Raw genomic sequence first — 27,051 nt, forward strand, 5'->3', positions numbered from 1 at the left:
ATCATATGGAGGCCATGCCCACCCCAGCTCCGCAATGCAAAAAAAGTTGTGATATGTCACAACATGTCACGTGATGCGGTGAGTTTGACACCCATGGCCTAGAAGGACAGGAGGAAGAGCAGCTACAAAGGCAACAGGCAAGTAGTGTCTGAACCTATTCCAAGAAACCAGTTTAAGTAAAAATCTCAGACAGGGTTCTCCCTAGTTCACACTTAGATAAAGAAGGGAGGGAAAGGGGAAGCACTTTGAGACTTGAAGGATTATATTATCATAGATGTTAAAATAGAAGCCCTGCCCTAGAAGGCATATGTTTCTTAGTCTGATCTACCTTATAGGGCAGGAAAAAACTTGGATACATATGTGGTACAGGTAATCCTTGAATTATGACCGTAACTAGGATTGAAACTTCCTTTGCCAAGCAATGTGATTAATTTTACAACTTTTTTTGCTTTGGTTGTTAAGTGAATCTGGCTTCTCCCATTGATTTTGCTTTCAGAAGTCCTCTGGGAAGGTCACAATTGGCTATTATGTGATCCTAGGACATGGCAGCCATCATAAATACTTGCTGGTTGCCAAGCATCTGAATTTTGATCATGTGACCACAAGGACTCTGCAGAGGTGGTAAGTGTGAGCTCACTTTTTTCAGGCAACTTTGTAACTTTGAGCAGTTCCTAAACAAATGGTCATAATTTGAGGACTATCTATAGAAGTGCTTATAGTCAATAGAACTATTTCTAGAATTAAGTTTCTGAAGCTAGTTTTGCTGATATGCTCATTGCATAGAATTCACATAATAACATATACATTATATGTATTGTAAGGATGTTTCTGGACAGTACTGAAAACTACATTTTGTTGAAGTTGCATAGTCAGAAGTGGTTCAGGAGTTCTTGTCAGACATGATTACTATGTACCAGTACCAAAAATTATCTGATTCATACCTGCAGTAAGACCCATGCTAAATTTAGTATTTTGTGTTTCTGGAGCTGATGAATGAAGGAACTAGTGGAGAAATCACTCTGGTTAGCTTTAACTGTTGACTGCTATAAATCTCTGCCAGCTTGGAGGACTAGTTAAATTTATTTAATTTAGTATTCATTAAATTATAGTCCTAGGGCTGTGGGGCCACCCCAAGATCCTCTCGGGTTCACAAAATAAAAATTATTTATCATCCTATGTTGAAAAACAATATAATATTGAAATCCCATCAAGCAAATATGAAAAGAAGTAACTATAGCAAATATGCCAATTTTAACTTTTAATACAGTAAATTAGGTACATACAGCCCTATACAAACAAAGGTATATTTTTTAAAAGTGAGAAGAAGGCACTGAGTGACTAAAAAAATTAAACAATGATCTAACCCATAGACCTTGGCTGTCATGATGGTTTACCAAATATACAGGTAGTTCACATTTAGTGATTGCAGTTAGAACCAGAAACTCAATTGTTAAGTGAAGTGATTGTTAAGTGAAAAATCATATGATTATATTTACAGTTTTACACAGGACAAAAAGTATTGCCTCTCATGGCAACACATGACAGAGAGATGCTGTGAACCTGTGGTTGCAAAGTTACTTTTTCAGCACAGTTATAACTAAACAGTCGCTGTTTGAGGCAGTTACTAAGTCAGGGGTGTCAAACTCGCAACCTCACATGACGTGTTGCAGCATATCGTGACTTTTTTTCCATTGCCGGAGCTGGGATAGGTGTGGTTTTGGCATGATGCATCTGGCCCGTGGGCCGGCAGTTTGACACCCCTGCACTAAGTGAAGATTACCTGAACTTAATTCTACTTAAGTGTAGGGAATATGTCATAGATGTAATAAGCCATTAGAGATATTGTCTCAAACCACATCTCAACCCCTAAGGTGCACTGGATCTCTTTTGGGGGTATATATATATATCTGTTCTTAGTTTCTATATTAGTCATTTTTGTGTTTGATTAGAGCAACATTTTGCTCAATAATTTGCAATCTCTCTATGCAATGTTACAATTAAATTCACTTACAGACATTGGAAAGTTTCCTACCACATGTTGCCCTTTTTATGGTAGAATATCCACTTTAGATTAGGGACACGGTGGCTCAGTGGGTTAGGACGCTGAGCTTGTTGATCAGAAGATCTGCAGTCTGGCGGGTCGAATCCCAAGTGCCGTGTAGCAGAGTGAGCGCCTGTTACTCGTCCCAGCTTCTGCCAATCTAGCAGTTCGAAAGCACGTAAAAAATGCAAGTAGAAAAATAGGGACCACTACAGTGGGAAGGTAACAGCGTTCCGTGTGCCTTTGGCGTCTAGTCATGCCGGCCACATGACCACAGAGACGTCCTCGGACAAGCGCTGGCTCTTCAGCTTTGAAACGGAGATGAGCCCCTAGATGAGCACCTAGAGTCGGAAACGACTAGCACGTATGTGCGGGGGAACCTTTACTTTTTATCCACTTTAGACTAAGAGACAAATTAAATTCAGCTTCCTTTAACAGGCATTAAGCAGGCAAGTTACACTGCAAATAAATTATGTTGCTGTCAAGGAACAAATTAAACTATATACAGGGAGTGCAGAATTATTAGGCAAATGAGTATTTTGACCACATCATCCTCTTTATGCATGTTGTCTTACTCTAAGCTGTATAGGCTCGAAAGCCTACTACCAATTAAGCATATTAGGTGATGTGCATCTCTGTAATGAGAAGGGGTGTGGACTAATGACATCAACACCCTGTATCAGGTGTGCATAATTATTAGGCAACTTCCTTTCCTTTGGCAAAATGGGTCAAAAAAAGGACTTGACAGGCTCAGAAAAGTCAAAAATAGTGAGATATCTTGCAGAGGGATGCAGCACTCTTAAAATTGCAAAGCTTCTGAAGCGTGATCATCGAACAATCAAGCGTTTCATTCAAAATAGTCAACAGGGTCGCAAGAAGCGTGTGGAGAAACCAAGGCGCAAAATAACTGCCCATGAACTGAGAAAAGTCAAGCGTGCAGCTGCCAAGATGCCACTTGCCACCAGTTTGGCCATATTTCAGAGCTGCAACATCACTGGAGTGCCCAAAAGCACAAGGTGTGCAATACTCAGAGACATGACCAAGGTAAGAAAGGCTGAAAGACGACCACCACTGAACAAGACACACAAGCTGAAACGTCAAGACTGGGCCAAGAAATATCTCAAGACTGATTTTTCTAAGGTTTTATGGACTGATGAAATGAGAATGAGTCTTGATGGGCCAGATGGATGGGCCCGTGGCTGGATTGGTAAAGGGCAGAGAGCTCCAGTCCGACTCAGACGCCAGCAAGGTGGAGGTGGAGTACTGGTTTGGGCTGGTATCATCAAAGATGAGCTTGTGGGGCCTTTTCGGGCTCAGGATGGAGTCAAGCTCAACTCCCAGTCCTACTGCCAGTTTCTGGAAGACACCTTCTTCAAGCAGTGGTACAGGAAGAAGTCTGCATCCTTCAAGAAAAACATGATTTTCATGCAGGACAATGCTCCATCACACGCGTCCAAGTACTCCACAGCGTGGCTGGCAAGAAAGGGTATAAAAGAAGGAAATCTAATGACATGGCCTCCTTGTTCACCTGATCTGAACCCCATTGAGAACCTGTGGTCCATCATCAAATGTGAGATTTACAAGGAGGGAAAACAGTACACCTCTCTGAACAGTGTCTGGGAGGCTGTGGTTGCTGCCGCACGCAATGTTGATGGTGAACAGATCAAAACACTGACAGAATCCATGGATGGCAGGCTTTTGAGTGTCCTTGCAAAGAAAGGTGGCTATATTGGTCACTGATTTGTTTTTGTTATGTTTTTGAATGTCAGAAATGTATATTTGTGAATGTTGAGATGTTATATTGGTTTCACTGGTAAAAATAAATAATTGAAATGGGTATATATTTGTTTTTTGTTAAGTTGCCTAATAATTATGCACAGTAATAGTCACCTGCACACACAGATATCCCCCTAAAATAGCTATAACTAAAAACAAACTAAAAACTACTTCCAAAAATATTCAGCTTTGATATTAATGAGTTTTTTGGGTTCATTGAGAACATGGGTGTTGTTCAATAATAAAATTAATCCTCAAAAATACAACTTGCCTAATAATTCTGCACTCCCTGTATACAGGGAGTGCAGAATTATTAGGCAAATGAGTATTTTGACCACATCATCCTCTTTATGCATGTTGTCTTACTCCAAGCTGTATAGGCTCGAAAGCCTACTACCAATTAAGCATATTAGGTGATGTGCATCTCTGTAATGAGAAGGGGTGTGGTCTAATGACATCAACACCCTGTATCAGGTGTGCATAATTATTAGGCAACTTCCTTTCCTTTGGCAAAATGGGTCAAAAGAAGGACTTGACAGGCTCAGAAAAAGTCAAAAATAGTGAGATATCTTGCAGAGGGATGCAGCACTCTTAAAATTGCAAAGCTTCTGAAGCGTGATCATCGAACAATCAAGCGTTTCATTCAAAATAGTCAACAGGGTCGCAAGAAGCGTGTGGAGAAACCAAGGCGCAAAATAACTGCCCATGAACTGAGAAAAGTCAAGCGTGCAGCTGCCAAGATGCCACTTGCCACCAGTTTGGCCATATTTCAGAGCTGCAACATCACTGGAGTGCCCAAAAGCACAAGGTGTGCAATACTCAGAGACATGACCAAGGTAAGAAAGGCTGAAAGACGACCACCACTGAACAAGACACACAAGCTGAAACGTCAAGACTGGGCCAAGAAATATCTCAAGACTGATTTTTCTAAGGTTTTATGGACTGATGAAATGAGAATGAGTCTTGATGGGCCAGATGGATGGGCCCGTGGCTGGATTGGTAAAGGGCAGAGAGCTCCAGTCCGACTCAGACGCCAGCAAGGTGGAGGTGGAGTACTGGTTTGGGCTGGTATCATCAAAGATGAGCTTGTGGGGCCTTTTCGGGCTCAGGATGGAGTCAAGCTCAACTCCCAGTCCTACTGCCAGTTTCTGGAAGACACCTTCTTCAAGCAGTGGTACAGGAAGAAGTCTGCATCCTTCAAGAAAAACATGATTTTCATGCAGGACAATGCTCCATCACACGCGTCCAAGTACTCCACAGCGTGGCTGGCAAGAAAGGGTATAAAAGAAGGAAATCTAATGACATGGCCTCCTTGTTCACCTGATCTGAACCCCATTGAGAACCTGTGGTCCATCATCAAATGTGAGATTTACAAGGAGGGAAAACAGTACACCTCTCTGAACAGTGTCTGGGAGGCTGTGGTTGCTGCTGCACGCAATGTTGATGGTGAACAGATCAAAACACTGACAGAATCCATGGATGGCAGGCTTTTGAGTGTCCTTGCAAAGAAAGGTGGCTATATTGGTCACTGATTTGTTTTTGTTATGTTTTTGAATGTCAGAAATGTATATTTGTGAATGTTGAGATGTTATATTGGTTTCACTGGTAAAAATAAATAATTGAAATGGGTATATATTTGTTTTTTGTTAAGTTGCCTAATAATTATGCACAGTAATAGTCACCTGCACACACAGATATCCCCCTAAAATAGCTATAACTAAAAACAAACTAAAAACTACTTCCAAAAATATTCAGCTTTGATATTAATGAGTTTTTTGGGTTCATTGAGAACATGGTTGTTGTTCAATAATAAAATTAATCCTCAAAAATACAACTTGCCTAATAATTCTGCACTCCCTGAAAGAGTTTAGTCTTTTAAGATTACAAGCAAATTGCCAAATACAAGTTGGGGTGGGGGGAACAGTCCTAACTAGAATCCTGATAAAATGAGTTGTAGAGACGGGAGCTCCCACCCTGATGATCTTAAAGGAGTCTCAGAAACTGGCTTTTCCTCTGGTCTGTAATCATTGCTGAGTCTCTATAAACAAAAAGGTAGGAAACGGTAATAATAAAATCTAAATTAAAAATGATATGATTAAAATTAATTGCATGAATTAATTCTACATGTAGATATTATAGTGTTTGTCCTCTTCTAAAGTAGGGCTTCATGAAAGTGTCACGTAGTCTGATATATATAAGTTAGGTTGCCAGGGGTCGGCAACCTAAAAAAGAAAAAGAGCCACTGGGAACCGGTTCCATCACAAATTAAAAAAAGAGGGAGCCGCGTGCGTGTGTCCATGCACGCGCATGCGCAAAAAGGTTTTTTGCGCATGCGCGGACGCACGCGGCTGCCATTTTTAAAAAAATGAGATGGAACCGGTTCCCGGTTGCCCGATGGCGAAGGCCCGTCTGCAAAGCTGCCGCTTTCGGCAGCTTTGCAGACGGGCCGTGGCAGCTTCCGCAAAGAGCGGCGCCCCTGCCCATTCCGAGAGGTGCGCGCGCACCTCTCCGAACGACCGGAGGTGCGCGCGTACCTCCGCGCGAATGGGCAGCGGTGCCGCTCTTTCAGGAAGCCCGCCGCGGCCCGTCTGTGAAGCTGCCGAAAGCGGCAGCTTAGCAAACGGGCCGCGGCAGCTTCCGCAAAGAGCGGCGCCCCTGCCCATTCCGAGAGGTGCGCGCGCACCTCTCCGAACGACCGGAGTTGCGCGCGCACCTCCCCAAACCTTTGGGGAGGTGCGCGCGTACCTCCGTGCGAAGGGGCAGCAGCGCCGCTCTTTCAGGAAGCTGCCGAAAGCGAAGGGGCAGCGGCGCCGCTCTTTCAGGAAGCTGCCGAAAGCGAAGGGGCAGCGGCGCCGCTCTTTCAGGAAGCTGCCGAAAGCGAAGGGGCAGCGGCGCCGCTCTTTCAGGAAGCTGCCGAAAGCGGCAGCTTTCTGAAAGAGCGGCACCGCTGCCCGTTCTCCGAACGACCGGAGTTGCGCACGCACCTCCCCAAACCTTTGGGGAGGTGCGCGCGTACCTCCGTGCGAAGGGGCAGCAGCGCCGCTCTTTCAGGAAGCTGCCGAAAGCGAAGGGGCAGCGGCGCCGCTCTTTCAGGAAGCTGCCGAAAGCGAAGGGGCAGCGGCGCCGCTCTTTCAGGAAGCTGCCGAAAGCGAAGGGGCAGCGGCGCCGCTCTTTCAGGAAGCTGCCGAAAGCGGCAGCTTCCTGAAAGAGCGGCACCGCTGCCCGTTCTCCGAACGACCGGAGTTGCGCACGCACCTCCCCAAACCTTTGGGGAGGTGCGCGCGTACCTCCGTGCGAAGGGGCAGCAGCGCCGCTCTTTCAGGAAGCTGCCGAAAGCGAAGGGGCAGCGGCGCCGCTCTTTCAGGAAGCTGCCGAAAGCGGCAGCTTCCTGAAAGAGCGGCACCGCTGCCCGTTCTCCGAACGACCGGAGTTGCGCGCGCACCTCCCCAAACCTTTGGGGAGGTGCGCGCGTACCTCCGTGCGAAGGGGCAGCAGCGCCGCTCTTTCAGGAAGCTGCCGAAAGCGAAGGGGCAGCGGCGCCGCTCTTTCAGGAAGCTGCCGAAAGCGGCAGCTTCCTGAAAGAGCGGCACCGCTGCCCGTTCGCGCGGAGGTACGCGCGCACCTCCCCAAAGGTTTGGGGAGGTGCGCGCGCACCTCCGGTCGTTCGGAGAGGTGCGCGCGCACCTCTCGGAATGGGCAGGGGCGCCGCTCTTTGCGGAAGCTGCCGCGGCCCGTCTGCTAAGCTGCCGCTTTCGGCAGCTTCACAGACGGGCCGAGGCGGGCTTCCTGAAAGAGCGGCACCGCTGCCCATTCGCGCGGAGGTACGCGCGCACCTCTCCAAAGGTTTGGGGAGGTGCGCGCGCACCTCCGCCCATTCGGGGAGGTGCGCGTGCACCTCTCCAAACGGGCGGTGCCACTCTCCATTTGGAGAGGTGCGCGCGCACCACTGCCCGTTGGAAGAGGTGCGCGCGCACCGGGCGGCTGGGAGCCGCAAGAGACGGCTCAAAGAGCCGCATGCGGCTCCGGAGCCGCAGGTTGCCGACCTGTGGGTTAAACGGTAACACAGATGAGTGAATATAGCTTAATGTATTTAATACTTCCGGTCTTCAATTGTTTAGAATAAGAGGGAAAGTATAACAGGAAAAATTGTAATCTTGTTTTATTTATCTTTCCTTAGCTTACTTGTGTGTTAATTAAATAGTCCTGTGTTTTAAGTGCCAGTTATGCCAGTTCAGCAACTTGAGTACATTGTTTTGAAGTCCTTTGCATAATAGAAGATATGGAAAATTACATATAGTTATCTGGATGATTAGGGAATATCTTGAGTAGAGGAGCCAAGAAAGAACTTCTAAAATTTCAGTAGTAACTGTAATAAGACATGGTACAAACCATATGAGCAGAATAGGTCTGTGTAGTGTACCTTTCAGTATCTCCCTTGAAAAACACTGGTGGAAAAATAATAAACGCTTTCGATACTTAGCAGTCATTAGCTGATCTAGTTTGCTGGTTTCACCAAATTCATGTGGATTCCTAATATCGATCTCAGAGGTAGCTTGATATTCTTTGGGCTTCCACTTCAAGGATGCTTTTTGAGCATTGTTTAATTACTTTTGTGCATAGTAGAAGCCTTATTTTCTCTTTCTATTCTTTCCATGTGTAAATAGGAGCTTCTGTGTAACCTCCAATTGATTAATATTTTTGGAATGAAAATATTGTCTGTCGGTATATTTTACTTAGTTTTTATCCCACCTTTATTTTTATTTATAAATAAGTCAAGATAGCAAACATCAGTATGCTGATGATACCCAGCTTTTCATTTCGACCCCAAACCACCCCAGTGATGCCCTCGACGTGATGTCCCGTTGCCTGGAGGCGGTTCGGGTCTGGATGGGGAGGAACAGGCTTCGACTCAACCCTGACAAGACTGAGTGGCTGTGCGTACCGGCATCTCGGGACATTCAGGATATTCCACCCCTCTTTATGGGGGGTGAGTTATTACCCCCCGTAGATAGGGCTCGCAACTTAGGAGTCCTCCTAGATTCACAGCTTTCCCTAGAAGACCATATAGTAGCTGTGACTAGGGGGGCCTTCGCCCAGGTTCGCCTGGTGCGCCAGTTGCGGCCCTATCTAGACTGGGATGCCCTACGTACGGTCACTCACGTGCTCGTGACCTCTCGTCTTGACTACTGCAACGCTCTACATGGGGCTACCCTTGAAGACCACTCGGAGGCTCCAACTGGTACAGAATGCAGCCGTGAGAGTTGTGTTGAGAGTTTCCCGACACTCCCATGTCACACCTCTGCTCCGCGAGCTGCATTGGCTACCAGTTGTCTTCCGGGTGAGATTCAAGGTGTTAGCAATGACCTACAAAGCCCTACATGGCATGGGTCCGGAATACCTTGGGGAGCACCTGCGGCCGGCGTCAACTTCCCTCCACCCACTGCGCTCCCACAGAGAGGGCCTCCTCAGGGTGCCACCGGTCAAAGAATGCCGACTGGTGGCCCCCAGGGGGAGGGCGTTCTCTGTGGGTGCACCGGATCTTTGGAACCATCTTCCGGTCGAGCTCCGGATGGCGCCCGATCTCCGCTCCTTCCGGCGCGATCTTAAAACCCATCTCTTTGAACAAGCTGGCCTGGCCTGATGGGATGGCGTTGGATTTTATAAATGGATTTTAACTGTTAATCTGTATTAATTTATTATGGGCACTGTTTAATTACTTTTTAATAATTTTTAATTTTTGTATCTTGTTTTTATGTATTGCCCTGTTCACCGCCCTGAGTCCTTCGGGAGAAGGGCAGTATAGAAATTAAATTAATAATAATAATTAATAATAATAATAATAATAATATAATAATAATAATAATAATAATAATAATAATAATACCTAATATTACTCCATCCTCCTATTTATCTCCCAATGATAGGAGGAAACAGCAGGTGGGGTGGGCTGAGAGAGAATGCTTGGCCTAAAGTCACCCAGCTGGTTTTCATGACTAAAGTGGAACTAGAAGTCTTGGTCTCCTGGTTTCTAACAGGTGCCTTAATAACTAGACCAAACTGGCTCTCAATGCATATATGTATGTTGTATGTATGCATGTGTACATAACATACATTCGTCCTAGCATTTTTCAAAAATGTATAATTTACTTTTTTTGATCAACCACGTATTGATGCATTGGTTAAAACAGGAGTTGACTATCCAGCTTGTCATTCAAGCCTAATATCATGGCTTGAGAGTAGCCTAAATGCCATCCAGCTATCCTGGTGCCTTAACCACTAGATCAGACAGATCAGACCTGTAAAGCCTTTCTTAGCATAAGGCCTGGGCTATTTGAGGAACTGTCTATCTCCTGTAGTTTTGCCCACACCATATATGATCAGGCAGAAGGGATAGAGTTCCTTTGATTAAATAGTGGCATCTAGAAAGTGTTCTTCTGACACAGTGCCTGCCCTTTAGAATGGCATCTTTGCAGAGATTTGTACAGCTCCCACCCTGATGATCTTAAAGGAGTCTCAGAAACTCTGACTTTTCCTCTGGTCTGTAATCATTGCTGAGCCTCTATAAATGTTTCTTTTTTCCCCCCTAGCAGTACATAAGGGGTTTTCCCCCCCCCCTTATTTCAGGATGTGCATAGGTTTTGGTATTGAATGCCCTTCTAACTCCCATAAAGGGAGGGAAGAAAAGATTTATTGACATCTAATATCTAAGCAGATTGGCACATAAGACTGAAACAGGATCACCAACTAAGACAAATTTTCCTACAAAAATACTTGTGGAGCATATCACTTATCTAGTATTTTGTCTATTGCCCCCCTCTTTTTTTAGGTGCCTTAGCTGGACCAAAAGTTGATCCACATGTGAAAGCAGTTTGGGGAAAGAATGTTACTTTGAAGTGCATAATTGATATCAACGAAACATTAACACAGATTACATGGCAAAAGATACATGGGAAAACTGCTCAGAACATTGCTGTTCATCATCCTGATTATGGATTTTCTGTTCAAGGAGAATATGAAGGAAGAGTATTATTGAAAAACACTTCACTAACTGATGCATCTATCATCTTAAGTAATGTTACCTTTTCTGATTCTGGTGAATATGTATGCAAAGCAGCTACATTCCCTCTAGGAAATTCCCAGTCATCAACAATTGTAGCTGTATTGGGTAAGTCTATTTTATATTTATTTTATAAATGTTTTATCCAAAATGTTTGAAAGCCAAAATTAAAATTGATAACCTTACCATGAATCATTAATATTTATTTGGTCAAGGATTAGCAAAATTTAAAACAAAACACTAACATGAACAATATCCAAAACTTATTATATATGTATATTTGATTTCTGTATAATAGAGATCCAATGGAGATACCCATACCCTCTTGAAGGAAGGTATAGAGCAATTATTGCAGATCTAAATATCTCCCTTCCAAAGCAGATATTCAGGGACATTTGGAAATAATTACTTCAGCAGGAGTATTCAGTTCATCACACAATTTGGATCTTTTAGTGAATGAGCAGAATGATTAATATGTATCGTATCTGGAAAAGGAAGTTTCTGATTTATTTTTTCATTTAAGAGAACTGCCAACAGATACACATTTTTTGAAATATGAAAACAATGAAAAATGTAGCAAGGGGTCCCCCTTTGGGTGGATGTGACTATAATTTTTCAACCTTTTGAGTTTTTTTGAAGAGGAAATAAAATATATGGAGTAATTTTTAACCCATATTTCAAATATCAATATACTTCTTCCTCTAGGAAATATACCATATGTGAATTGGTTTGTTCATGAAGGCGTGTTTTTCTGTAATAAATTAGTGTTTTTGCTGTGTCTGCCTCGGCGCTAAAGCTGTGGGGCATAGTGAGGACAGAACTAGATCTGTGAACTCCTAGATCAGTGATAGCGAACCTTTTAGAGACCAAGTGCCCAAACTGCAACCCAAAACCCACTTATGTATCGTTGGGTGCCAGGTGGGTGTGGCCCATTAGGTAGGCATGGCCCATTGGGTGGGCGTGGCCCATTGGGCATGGCCACGGTGGTAATGGCAGACTGGGTGGGACTAAAAAGTTCTATCAATCAATTCCAACTTTGCGAGATCTTTTTTTCCCCACGAGAAGTTGAAATTGATTGATTGAACCTTTTTTTTTTTTTTGCACACGGTGGCGGAGGCCTAAAGCGAAAAGGTTTTATAAAACCCAGCTGAAGGCCTAGAACTGGGGCAACGGCGCACATGCCCACAGAGAGGACTCTGCGTGCCACAGGTTCACCACCACGGTCCTAGATCTAGTCAGTAAAAGAAAATAAAAGCCCTGGAAGGTGCGGAAATCCTAAAAAAAATTTTTCTAAATGTCATTGCTTTTTGGATGAAGAAATGTACAGGTAGTCTTTGTTCAGCGTCTGCCTCATACAGTGACCATTCACAGTTACTAAGGTGATGAAAAACTTTGTGACCAGTACTTATGCTTCTGACTTCCAGAAGCCTGAAAAGCACAGCTGTGATTTTACTTAGTGACCACTTCACTTAATGATTGAAATGCAGCACCAATTGTTGTTAAATGAGTACTACCTGTATTCTCCTCACTAACTGAGATTTGTAAATTATAATATGAAGCATCAAAGCAAACAAGCAGAAAAAACCTTTAGGCTTCCAGTATTCATTAATAAGGTAGCTGAAATTGTCTTCCTCAAATAGTTTGAAAGACAATTTGAAATAGTTCTGGATCATTTAAATTGAAAATTCTCTAAAGCGGAGACATAATAATTATGTCACTAAATTTAAAAAAGATATTTGAAATTGGCTTGAAATTAGTTATGAGGTAATCAAAATTTCAATTAAGGGCAGGGTTAAGGTTAGGTAGAAGTACAAATTCTGAAAAAAACCAACCTTTATTCTATTTATCGAGTCTGATAATACATCAGGTGCTGTATTTTCACTCTAGTTTTGTATTTTTTAAGAGAGTAGTGTCTTTTTTCCTCATATTTCCTACATATAAATAAATATTTAGTTATATTTATTTATATGTAGCATTTCTATTAAGTAAAATATATGTGACTGTCTAATAATATCATATATGCCTTTGTTAATAATATCCTTCCAAAAAGGTGGCTATATTAGTGTAGAGAGTAAAAAAAATGCAGAGATTATTGATGTAGATATGCAGGAACAATTACTTAAGACAAAAGGTCTAAAACCTTTTTTTTTTATCCAGTGAAATAAATTTGGAAACAGCTTAGGCAGATGCCTGTCTTAACTCACTGGGATATAAGAAGGAAGGGTAGGATAGCACAATCATTCTTGCAAGATTCTGCTATCATAGCCAATCTCGATAAAAGTCATTTTAGCCTTCATGTGGAATTGATTTTTCTAGTCTGCCTAGTGGTGTTCACATGGTTGGTTATCTTGTGGCAACTTTCAAGAGGTAAACTTTTATTTTTAATCAGCTTCCATGAAGCATAGTCTACTTTACTTCCAGAAATAGGTATATGGATAAAATATTCATGGTGTGTGACTGAAGTTTGTATAATACATTTAACATAATGCCTCATTGTGCACTTCTAAGTGGCTGTTGAATAAGATTTCTGTATATGTAATTACCATATGACGAAAAGGTTGGGTTTTTTGTTTTCTGCCACTTTTATATTCAAATGCTAAGATGCACCCTGGTTCTCTCTCATTAAATTAAATTAAATTAACTCATATTTATGTTAAATTTTACTGTTGTTTCTCTAGTGTCATCTTTATTTCTATTAAATATTTTAATTAGTATTAATTGCATGACATATTTGTTACTGCTTGAATATCATTTGGAAGTTACTGAATTATTTTTCATTGAAATTATAACATTGGAATGATAAATCTACTGTTGATTAGCAGCAATGAAATGTTGATATTTATTTTGTATTGATGTTTGTATCTAGTTCTTTTTTTGACAATGGGACAAGAAAACCTTTTCACTTCACTCAACAATATGAGTCAGTTTTCTTGCTGTCTTTCACCAGAATAGAAGCAGTAAAACTGAGGAGTAGCAGACATAACAGTATGTAAAAGGAATGGGTTTGTACCCCAGTATAACAGAGAAGACAGAGGAAAGTCTAACGTAATGGTAGTCCAAGACCGAGGTAACAGAACAGGCTCGTCCAGTCTACTGAGACAGCATGGAAACTTCAGCCCTATCTCTCCATGAGCAAAGTAGTCTCTAGCACTGTGTTGTACAGAATATTAAATCAGCTCATTATAGGACAAGCAGGACCAGATGGGAAGCAGTGATCTTTATTTTCAGAAGTTCATTGAGCAAAACCTACCTCTCTTACTTCAACCTACTTTTACATCTTTCAACATGCTCATGTGAAAACATACCCAACAGGCACAAGAGAACAGAGATGATAGGAAGTGAAAGAATATCACATGGTCAGGAACCTCACCTTTCATTGTGCTGAATAATGAGGAATCTTTATATTTTTCAGGCTTTTTTATTAGAAAGCTAGATTCGAACAAATATATGACAAGAATATAAAAACTTGCAGATTTCTGGCAGAAATGTTAAAAAGCCATTATGAAAGAATTGTAGCAACTACAGTATAGCAAATACCAGTTCTGTTTATTTTGCAGAACTGAATTTTCTTCTGCCCATTCTACTGTAGAGGTCTAGAAGCTATTCACTTGGGCAGGAGAAATAATTGTTCCTTGTTTTGATACTAGATATGATATCAGGTAGTTTGCTTTTCACTATTTGGAAACCAGTTCTTAAAACAATCAAGGAAGTCAAAGACGACATATCTGGGATCAAATCCACTGGGTTTAGCATAAGAGCAGCATTGTTAGCCTTTGCATGATGCCTTTGCACAGTTGACACTCTCAAATCAGAGATTGTTTAATGCTCATTTATTTGCAGTGATATTTCTTTGGTCAGCAAAGACATTGAGCTTTTGCCCGAGCAAATGTCCAATTAGTACTCCAAGGAATGAAATGAATCCTGAAAGAAGCATAATTGTATCAGGACAGCAGCCATCCTTTCTGTCATCACCTGTATTTAGTAATATATATATACAAGAAGTATTTGAAAATAAATGTACTTAAAATGTTTATTGTTATTACCTATGTATTAATTTTAATATTTTATTTGTTATTATTTCAAAAATTCTTAAAGCTTTGCTGTTTCAGTCCTGTTCAGCAAAATTCCATTAAGGGTTACCAGAGATAAAAACATATCTATTTTGACTTTGATCAAATAGACGAAGTTTATATTCTTTTTCATTTAACAGTCTTGATCTTTAATCCCTTCAAATAATGTCCTAGAACTTGATTTCTTTTCATATTTTTGTCCCTCCTCACAAAATTCTTTTTAACAAGCCTTTTTTGTAAATCCAATAAAGAAAAATTTAAATATTTATTTCCTTTAATTGTAATCTTCAGTCCCTTCTAGTTCACTCTGTGGTCCAATCTTCAAAGTTTCCTCCTATCATTTTTAAAGAGAATTCAAAACAAAATCATTTTTCTATGAGGAGACTTTTTATGATTAATTCCAAAATTTTACTTTAAATCATCTGCACATTTGTAACACTCCAAAATCAAACTTTTAAGCATCCTTTTACTATTAATTTTACTATTTACTATTCTGCCCTATTTACTACAAAATAATTTCTATGTCCTTAAACTTGTATTTAAAACTATTTTTCTTAGGATTAAAGGAAACTTGACAGTCAAATTGTTCAACTGTGAGATAGGAAGCATCTAGGCCAGCCTCTTTCATTTAGTGTCATTTTAATTATATGTGTTGCTATTCATATGCTGCAAGAAAATTAAAGCCAAAAGATAACTTTCTCAAAACAACAATAAAAAACATTAAAAAAATCATTGAATTTAAAATATTATTCTTTTGTTTAATACAACCATTATTGTAGAACAACTTCTCCACTGTTTTCTGATTTAAGTTATGCCACAATGTCAACTTCTTATGTGATCCAAAATCAAATTGTAATAGCTCAATAACCAAGTATGGTAACAGTTTTCAAAGCAAGAAATTGCAATTCTGATTTTAATATATTTAATTGGCAATAGCTACCATGATTTCAAAGGTGTTACATGTTTATTTTCCAGAGAAGAAAATAATTAAAATAAGTCTCATTCCAGAATGTTAGAGTTGTTGACAAAAAATCCAGTGATATACTTGAAAATCTGACAGGCTATAGCTGCTATACTCATTAAGTAATTGCAGTTTGGTCAAAGATGTTCTGGGGACATTAGCCTGCTGTAATATTTTCATTACCCTATCAGTCTGTATGAAATATGTAATGAAAATTAACACTGAAATAATTCTTTAAAAGTACATTAATTTTGATATAATATTCACTTAAATATTAATCTTACTTTAAAGAATTAATGGGAGTTAATGACCATTAAGTTAAATTTCACTGAAATTATATCAATATGTTTGGGTCTACTTAACTCAGTATTTTGTGATAAACTTCTGAAGAGAAGTGAATCCAAGAATTTTATAGAATATATGTTATTGTTAGTTGTGAAGTCGTGTCCGACCCATCACAGCCCCATGAACAACATTCCTCCAGGCCTTCCTGTCCTCTACCATCTTCTGGAGTCCATTTAAACTCACGCCTACTGCTTCAGTGACTCCATCCAGCCACCTCATTCTCTGTCGTCCCCTTCTTCTCTTGCCCTCAACCTTTCCCAGCATTAGGCTCTTCTCCAGTGAGTACTTCCTTCTCATTAGATGGCCAAAGTATTTGAGTTACAACTTCAGGATCTGGCCTTCTAAACAGAAGGTCTCTAGGACTGACCGGTTTGATGGCCTTGCAGACCAAGGGACTCGCAGGAGTCTTCTCCAGCACCATAGTTCAAAGGCTTCAATTCTTTGGCGCTCAGCCTTTCTTATGGTCCAACTTTCACAGCCATACATTGCAACTGGGAAGACCATAGCCTTGACTATACGCACTTTTGTTGGCAGGGTGATGTCTCTGCTTTTTAGTGTGCTGTCTAGATTTGCCATGGCTTTCCTCCCCAGGAGAAAGCGTCTTTTAATTTCTTGGCTGCAGTCCCCATCTGCGGTGATCTTGGAGCCCTGGAAAATAAAATCTGTCACTACCTCCATTTGCCAGGAATTGAGAGGGCCGGATGCCATGATCTTGGTTTTCTTAATGTTTAGTTTCACTCTCCTTCTTCACTCTCAACAAGAGGTTCTTTAGTTCCTCTTCACTTTCTGCCAATAGAGTGGTATCGTCTGCATATCTTAGTTTGTTGATATTTCTCCCGGAAATATTTGATTCATCTAGCTCTGCCTTTCTCATGATGTGCTCTGCATATAAGTTAAACAGGCAGGGTGACAGTATACAGCCCTGCCGGACTCCTTTCCCAATTTTGAACCAATCAGTGGTTCCGTGTCCAGTTCTCACTGTTGCTTCTTGACCCGCATATAGGTTTCTCAAGAGACAAATAAGATGGTCTGGTACTCCCATCTCTTTAAGAACTTGCCACAGTTTGTTGTGATCCACACAATTAAATGCTTTAGCATAGTCAATGAAGCAGTAGTAGATGTTTTTCTGGAACTCCCTAGCTTTCTCCATGATCCAGCATATGTTGGCAATTTGATCTCTATTTCCTCTGCCTCTTTGAAATCCTGCCTGTACTTCTGGTAGTTCTCGATCCACATACTGTTGGAGTCTAGCGTGTAGGATTTTAAGCATAACTTTACTAGCATGTGAAATGAGTGCAATGGTGCGATAGTTTGAATATTCTTTGGCACTGCCTTTCTTTGGAATTAGAATGTAAACTGATCTTTTCCAATTCTGTGGCCACTGCTGAGTTTTCCAAATTTGCTGGCAAATTGAGTGTAGCACTTTTACTGCATCATTTTTTAAGATTTTGAATAGCTCAGCTGGAATACTGTCACCTCCACTAGCTTTGTTGTTGCTCAGCTTTCCTAAGACCCATTTCACATTCTAGGATGTCTGGCTCGAGGTCAGTGACCACCTCATCGTGGTCATCAGGGACGTTAAGCTCGTTCTTGTATAGTTCTTCTGTGTAATTTTGCCACCTCTTCTTAATCTCTTCTGCCTCTGTTAGGTCCCTGTCATTTTGGTCCTTTATCATGCCCATTTTTGCATGAAACATTCTCTTCATCGATCCAGTTTTCTCAAAGAGATCTCTAGTCCTCCCTATTCTATTGTTTTCTTCTATTTCTTTGCACTGTTCATTTAAGAAGGCATTCTTATCTCTTCTAGCTATTCTCTGCAATTCTGCATTCAATTGGGCATATTTTTCTTTTTCTCCCTTGCGTTTCGCTTCCCTCCTGTCCTCATCTATTTGCAAAGCTTCCTCAGACAGCCATTTTGCTTTCTTGCATTTCTTTTTCTTTGGGATGGTTTTAGTTGCTACTTCTTGTACAGTGTTGCGAACCTCCGTCCTTAGTTCTTCAGGTACTCTGTCTATCAGATCTAATTCCTTAAATCTATTTGTCACCTCTACTGTATATTCATCAGGGATATGATTTAGTTTATACCTGAGTGGCTTTTGCCTACTTTCTTCAGTTTAAGCCTAAACTTTGCAACAAGAAGCTCCTGGTCTGAGCCACAGTCAGCTCCTGGTCTTGTTTTTACTGACTATATAGAGCTTCTCCATAGAATATATAGAAATTGTAAATTCTAATCTCCTACAATAATATATACAAAGAATGGCATTTATAGATTTATTCCAAATAGTAGTATATTTTACAGAATATAAACAATATTGTTGTATTTCAACAAGTTTAATTATATAATTGCCAAGGATAGCCAAGATATTACTGGCAAATAAGAGCAATTTATATTTGTCAAATGCCACCACACATCTATATCACCGTCTAACAGGAGAAGTCAAGAATCAAATTAAAGAATAAAGTAGATAAGGACAATCCTTGTCAGATGTAATTTGAAGGGTTGAGAGTCAAATCCATTGATGATAGATAACTCTAGTCACAGGATGAAGATATCAGATTATAATCTAGTGAACAAAAGATGAGAGAAATCCATCATTAATTCAATCTGCCTCATATCAGAGCCCTTTCAATATCTAACAGAATTTGAATTATTGATTAGTTTATCCAAAGCTATATCCATAATATGAATCATCATATGAATATTGTAAGACATTATCTATTTTTTATAAATTTAGAGGGAGATGGGTCTCTTATGGATGGTATAACTTTCCATAGTCATGTAACTAATGTTAACATTTTGCCCATCCACCTCTTATAAGACGGTTCGTTTCTGTAGTACAGAAACTACAGTCAAAGGAGAATGTTATGAAGCTGGAAATTGTTCCACATGTTCTGTTTTAAAAAGTTTTCAAAGTATTTAATGTATTTTATTTTATTTTATTTTTGTATTTTTTTCTGTAGTTGAACCAACTGTGAGCTTAACAAAGGGACCAAATCCGTTAATAGATGGTGCCAATCAGACAGTTGCAGCCATTTGTACTGCAGCTACTGGAAAACCAGCTGCAGAGGTTGTCTGGGAAGGTGGTCTTGGTGAAATGGAATCAACTTCAACTTCATATCCAAATGAAACAGTCACAGTGCAGAGCCAGTACAAGCTTATTCCTACCCGCTTTGCTAGAGGAAGACGTATAGCTTGTATTGTGAGACACCCAGCCTTAGAAAAGGAGATAAGAATGCTTTATGTGCTTGATATTCAATGTAAGTAATGATATATTGGTGGACATATTTTTTGTTTCAGTATGCACACCTATATTTTTGGGACAGACTTGGACATGGGTCATGTTTTACAAGTGAGTGTGAGAAAAACATTCCTATTTTTTCTTAGTTTAGGATAATATAACACACATGCAAACACAAACTCCAATCTGTTCTTTTATACATTTCATGGATCAGAATGATGATGACCATTCTTCTGATTTTCAACAATTGTAGTTCAGAGAAGGTTTCAAGCACTGTAAAATGGAGGTTTGTATTTTAGGGCCTCACTTGCCAACCCTGCTTGTCACTTTTCTTTCTGTAAATTTATTTCAAGTTATGAATGTTAGCATAATCTTACATGAAATCAGCTTCAAATGGATCTGAAATGTATTGAAACATTATTATTATTTAATGCTTTTTAATCATTGTTGACACCTGAAAACTGCCTGGACAAGTTCCTGCAGTTTTCTTGCCAAGATTTGGGAAGTGATTTGCCATTGCCTACTTCCTAGGGCTAAGAGAGAGTAACTGGCCCAAAGTCACTGAGCTGGCTTTGTACCTAAAAATAGTTTTTAGCCCAGTAACCACTACACCAAACTGGATCTTTAAAACATAAACATTAAGTTATATAAAAATTGACCCAACTGACTTTTTAATGTGTATTTTATTATGGGCATGTAAACACAGTAATAATAGGGGCTATGACGAATTTCCCATTCTTTCATTTGGAATTGTCTTCTTTGATGTTCTTAAACATGTTTATGTGCTTTTGAGTATATATTTTGTTTTACGCCTTATGAATTAATTTGCAAATCAACCTACAGCTGTCCTTTTAATTCCCTAATTATCCAGATTTGGAGATGCAATATTCAGGTCAAACATACTAAAATCTTAAAAGTGTTCAGTTAATGAAATTGATTCAGAATGTTTACTTAGATAAGTTAAATTGTGTTTGAAAGTAACAATATGGAACATATCTTATGAACAAACACATAAAACTGTTTAGCATATACTGAAGGTAATTTGACTACAACTAATTATTTCTGCTGATATTGGACCTTGCATTGTAAAAATTGAATCTTAAGTTATCAATCAATTTCTTATTTTCATTTATAGATAAAAAAAATCACTACCTGCTTCCTTTTTATCATAGGTGTTGATAAAAACATGATCAACTTTATCAGACTTGCTGTGAAAAAAATCTACTTTTAATTCTATATATCACATTTTAAAAGTTATGAATTGTTAAGAACCAACTTACATGTTTTTATCATAGAAGTATTGATATAGGTAGTTTGATTTAGGGAGTTAAGAGATAAAATAGTATTTGATAGCCTTTGAAATTATAAAATGAAGCGTTGTTCATTAAAATTGCCTTTCTCTTTATATTTTACTCTGGACTTATTTTAAGTATTTCCATAATGGCTTATGGAAATGCTTATAATTATGTATGTTTGTAGATTCTCCTGAGGTTACAGTAACTGGATATGATGGAAACTGGTATATTGGAAGAGAGAATGTTTTGCTCAGGTGTAATGCTGATGCAAATCCACTACCAATGGAGTTTACATGGAGTCGGTAAGTCATTCTTAAAATAAATTAAATTTAGCTAAGTTAGATCAATTTGTATCTCCTGGTTGCCATTTTCAAAATAATGACCTTTGCACTTTGGAACATTCAAATGGTGGCTTTTAGCTTGTTATCAGTTAGCCAAAGCACTCCATAGGTCCATTCAAACCTGGTTTAAGCATCTTTGTATATATTATGTTCTATGTACAGAAACTAGCCAGGGAATAGATCTATCTATCTATCTTATCTATCCATCTATCTGAAAAATTAACTATAAAAGCAGAATTAATTAAGAAACAAAAATAATAGACGGAGGAAAGTTAATTAGTATCAGAGCCACTTCACAAGTTTGCCTATCCCCTGGGGTCGCCAGCTTTGCTGCATAACAGGTCTTAAGGGAGATTCTATAATGTGGGTACCACAACAGAAAAGGCCTGCCATTGAGGGCCCACATTGGTAACATATTGCGAGCAGAGCTCCTAGGTCAAAGAATGGGTGCAACTGGCACAGAATTGTGCAAAAGCCCACCTAACCATGACTGCCCCTTACTCTGTGTCAGATTCCTATGAAAGACTTGCTAGCATGGTTTCTTCTTTTTTCAATATGTTTTCCTATCCTTTAGATAATATATGTATATGCATATACATATACATCCATACCAATATATGCTGAGGAACAGATTTCAGAATATGAATGCTGTAATAACTAACTATAAAGATGCTTCTTAAAATATGTAAAATATGTAGTTTGGTTTCCATTAACAAGGTTTTATACATTATGTTTTTGTATAATTTTTGGTGTTCCCTTTGGTGTACCCATCATATACTCTAGATAACACTTCTGGAAGTGATTAGACATCTTTGTGAATAGCACTTGCTTGTCCTGTATTATTTCATGACAAACTAATGATTCTGTTGAATTCTTTTTTTAGTAACATAAAATTTAGTGGTTACAATCATTGGTTTCATGAAAGTGAATATATTTCTGTTTTGGAAAATGAGAATAATCAATATTCCAAATGAAATATTTGCAAAATGCTCATATTGCTCTAAATATTTTACAATTCAGGCTGGATGGACATTGGCCTGAGGGATTACAGCCTTTCAACAATACTTTGCATTTCAACAGTCCTTTGTCTTACAATTATACTGGAACTTACATTTGTAAAGTGACCAATTCACTTGGTCAAAAAAGTGATCAAAAGACTATTTACATATTAGGTAAGTTTTTCCCCTCCCCTTTGGTTATTTTCCCCCCCTTTGCCTTTTACATTTTACTTTTTTCTTAAATGTTCTATCAGTATTGTCTAATATAGTTGATTTTTAAAAACATTTTTCAAGATATGGACCCTACTCCATAATTTACTTATCTGCCAAAGATCTGGGTTTTTTCACCTAGCCCTTCCTGTTGAAAGGCAAAAACAAATTTCTTTTCAGATCTTTTATTTTAAATATGTTTAATGTTTTGCTCTATATTTATGTTTGATATTCTTCAGTATATTGCAATTATTTTTCGTTTATTTAAAATGTTTTATAGGAAGTAGCAGATAAACAAGGGAAGTAAACAAATAATAGGTAAACGTAAAGGATCCCCCACACATGCGTGCTAGTCGTTTCCAACTCTAGGGGCCGGTGCTCATCTCCGTTTCAAAGCTGAAGAGCCAGCGCTTGTCCGAGGACGTCTCCGTGGTCATGTGGCCGGCATGACTAGACGCCAAAGGCGCACGGAACACTGTTACCTTCCCACTGTAGTGGTCCCTGTTTTTCTACTTGCATTTTTATGTGCTTTCGAACTGCTAGATTGGCAGACGCTGGGACGAGTAACAGGTGCTCACTCTGTTACGCGGTACTCGGGATTCGACCCGCCAAACTGCCGACCTTCTGATCGACAAGCTCAGCGTCCTAACCCACTGAGCCACCACGTCCCTCTAAACAAATAATACATTGTATCAAAGAATTATTTAAAATTTTATACATTGGCCTGAAAAACAAAACTACCAAATTATTTATACATTAAATGAAATTAAATGCCAGGAACTCTGTTCTACTTGCATGACTTCTGGTTTATTTGAACAAAAAATATGATAAGATATGTGTATATCTACACAACATTGACAGAATTGCTATAATTATCGTTACAGTACTGGTACAAGAAGCAGATCGCAAATGGTGTGTATACTCTGAATAGAAAGCTAGTGTAGCATAAGGCTACTTGAAATATGAAATGAGAAAGATTAGTACCAAGAGTTAATTCTGTCTTTACTTCAATTGCTAAGAATCCAGTCTATTTCAGTTTCAGCTCCACTACTTAAGTAAATATAGGGATAATTGGGTGTGGAAAATGAGCATGAACATGAAATGAGTCATTTCAAATATTATGGAAGCATTTCAGTTTCAAACTGATTTATTCTATGCTCAAGACAATATTTGAATGGCCTTTTAGACTAAAAAGAGGACTTTCAACTTCCAAACATGCAGAATTTTGCACATATAAAAATAAAATATTTTACATATTTGAAGGGATATAGTTGATCTATTTTACTGTTGTAAAAAATATGACATACCATAATGCAAACTATTTTGAACCTGTGCTAAATCTTCAAGTTAATGATTTATTTTAGATTCCAGACAAATAAGATATACGTCTCATGAAAACAGCATGATCCTTTCCACCAATTTTCTGCCTATCTAGAAAGTTAAGTGACTTTGTGCATGAGTTGAAAGTTAGACAAACAAAAATTATGTGCGGAATTTTCATCCATAAAGTCTGGATATAATGTAATGTATTGTTCAATAATATCCTTTAAAATTTTAAACTGTATTAACATTTTTTTCTAGTAGTTCTTCCTGTTTGCTCAAATCAGCATCTATCTCATCTATTCTATTTCCCAGTGAGATATAAGCAAAACATGAGACCAGAGAAAGAATTATAGACTATTTCAAAATGCAAATCCAATAGTAAGAGTGGGTGAGCTTCCCTGGGTTTTATATGTCACCAGACTGAAATAATTTAACATCATTTTCCATTAAATCAAAAAAGAGATCCATTACTGCTAAGCCAGACCTAAAAACATCACGTAGTAAATGATGCCATCAAAAACATAATTGGGCTCTAGTCCCACTCTTTACATAGTAACGATAAGGAATCACAGAAATCTTTCCCTGTTGCTCTTTTAACAGCATCCCCTCTGCTGGGATGATGAAAATAAGGCTTTCACATCTGTAAGCCAAAAAAATGTTGAAAGCCAGAAGCATCCCTTAATGCGTGATAAGATGATTGAATCAGCTTCCATGCGTGGTAATGTCTTTAGGAATTTAAAATATGGAGATAATACATTAGTGATACAAGAGCAGAAAGGATCAATTGAGAAAATGATTCTGTGATATTAGCTGCAAAGTCAGCAAGCATTCTTTCATAAAGAAGTGGGAAATAAAAATAATGCGAGGCTACTTTTTCTTTACTCTTTCTCTACTCTTTAAAAAAAGCTACAATACATGAATTTAAATTAGAAAATGATGGCTTATTTACAGTGAGTGGGAAGGGGTTTCCCCCCTCTCTTTTACCTCTCCATATTAATTTGAAGCTAAGTTCTCTTAATGACATTTCATTATTAAACAGTTCTGATTATAATGGCTGTGTTCTGCTTCTTGAATCAAAGGCAATGTATCTTAAACCTTTGACCTAATCCAGTAAATCTATTCTTGTGACCTGTTTACTTAATTTTTATGTGATCTTTTTGTCTTGTCTGTTTGCTGCTGCTTTTATATTGTACACTTCAATGTCCTTCTGAATCTCTCTTGGAAATTTATTTGGAGGGAAGGATAAATATCTTCATAGGTAATTCCTGAAATGTTAAAGAATAATTGTATAACTGTAAGTTTTTTTTAATTAGAGTTAAGATTTCTATTAATGTTTTAGTTAAATTTATAACACATATTCTTGCAGATCTATAATAAAATCAAATGTTTCAATTTAATTAAAATTTAAGTGTTTGCAGCACAAATCTTTTTTAAAATGTTGAGCGGAACACTTCTACTCAAAGAAATTGTGTGAAGTTATTTCAATAATATTTTAAAAGTGTTTTTTTCAGTTCCTGATCTGTTAATAATTTAATAATTATGGCAACTTGAATATGAATTATAAATCAAATAATTTAAAACAGATCATATTTATGGGGCTAGTAAAATTTTACATATAAAAAGTGAACATGACTTTTTTCTAGTATACTGGTTATGCTAAGCTTTAATAGGAAATGGTCCCAGATTAGAATATTTATTATTTATTTATTGAAATATTTATTTAGAATAAATATTTAGAATATTTATTATTTCAGTTTGGGTGGCAGTTATGAAATTCTGACTTTGGATATGTTACCCATTCTTAGATAGCTACTACTATCTACTATCAGTGTATAATAATAGGATATTAAATACATTAAATATGAAACAGCATTTTAATTTCCACCATATTCTTTGCGTTTCCAATCTGCTCTAGTAAGTTAGAGGATTCCTTGTAATAGACTAGTATTCTCAGAATGGACAAGGAGATAATAATGGGAAATTCAGTTGTTTAAGCATAAGTCTGTTTCCATAATGATGAAAAATCCTACATAGTCTAGCTAATCTCTTGAAGAAAGATTTTGAAAAGGAGTATTTGTATGCTCTAGGTATGTTGCTGTCCCCATTTATTTATTACACTGAAATTTGCATGCCGCCCATTTGTCTACCAAGCATGCATTCTTCTCTTTTTTAACCTTAGATTTAAGTATGGCAGAGATTATTTGCATAATCCTACCTCTGTTTTATGCATATATATGAATTCCTATTCAGAACCACGTACTATTTATATATTTATTAATTTGTTTGCCCATCTTCCTCACAGAAGAACTCTGGGAAATGTACACTAAAATATTAAAAGTATAACATTTAAAAGAGTATGTGAAATTTGAAAGAGGCAATGGATGTTAAATTATTAAAAGACGGGGGAAGGGCTTTGATGGCACCAATCAACCTCACAGCTGTGTGTGCATCTGCCATGTTTTTACGCCTTTACGGAAGGCCAGGAGAGGAGCAACAGCTGCTAGAAAGTTCTCTTCCCTCACTATTTGGCTGATGGGTCCGCCACATACCTTCTTCACTGCCTGAATTGATGTAACTGAATGAAGATGGTTCATTAGGTAACCTAGCCCCTGGTTTTCTAAGTTGCAGTGGTTATTTTTGCGGTGTTTTTAAGTAAGTAAATTGTGTGTATTTTCAATAGATAAAAGTGACCTTGGCGTAACAAACTATATATCACAGTTTTATACAACCTTAAATAGAGCTGTTTAGAGACTTTTCTATTTCGCTTCCTCCCTTACTCAAGCAGCTTCTCTCAGTACATTTACTTAGAGCAGGGGTCTTCAAACATGGCCCTTTTATGACCTGTGGACTTCAACTCCCAGAATTCCTCAGCCAGTGTGCCTGGCTGAGGAATTCTGTGAGTTGAGGTCCAGAAGTCATAAAAGGACCAAGTTTGAAGACCCCTGACTTAGAGGGTCACTAATAGATGGCAGTGGAAAGGGAACAGAAGAGGGAAACATTGCTTCTTGAGCTTTGGGAATTCTGGCACATTTTTTTTGTCTTTTCTCATAAATATTTTTTTTTAAGTTGTAGTCCTTTCCACGGGTTAAACATCTTTGTAAATCTCTCTCTCGTCCTGCTTGTTCCTGTTGCATCTTAACAGTTCATCTTCCGTTTCTTTTTTGATACACAATATCTCCAGTCCTCACCATACAAATTCAACTCCAGAAAATGTCCAGTAGCCTCCTTCCCCGTTGTTTAACACTTCTTCCTTTTAAATATTTTGAACTATAAGTCAGGTGTGCCTGCATCCAGGTTTCTTAATCAGCAATGAGGTTTCACAGTATCTGTGTGATGGTGAGCCTGATTTTGACCCACGAGTTATTGTTGGGGGCAGTTTGCTGACTGTAAACCAC

General features: G+C 38.7%; 1 protein-coding gene across 1 annotated transcript in view; it reads left to right on the forward strand.

The window, feature by feature from the left end:
* NECTIN3 (nectin cell adhesion molecule 3) overlaps positions 1-27,051 on the forward strand; it is a 52,345-nt gene that overhangs the window by 20,009 nt on the left and 5,285 nt on the right. Inside the window, exons 2-5 of the mRNA XM_083361373.1 lie at positions 10,644-10,982; positions 19,212-19,508; positions 20,969-21,086; positions 22,146-22,297. Of these exons, the coding sequence (XP_083217499.1) occupies positions 10,644-10,982; positions 19,212-19,508; positions 20,969-21,086; positions 22,146-22,297 (906 nt within the window). The remainder of the gene's footprint in view (positions 1-10,643; positions 10,983-19,211; positions 19,509-20,968; positions 21,087-22,145; positions 22,298-27,051) is intronic.

The sequence above is a fragment of the Vipera ursinii genome (assembly GCF_947247035.1).
Source record: "Vipera ursinii genome assembly, chromosome: 4".
Lineage (NCBI taxonomy): Eukaryota > Metazoa > Chordata > Lepidosauria > Squamata > Viperidae > Vipera > Vipera ursinii.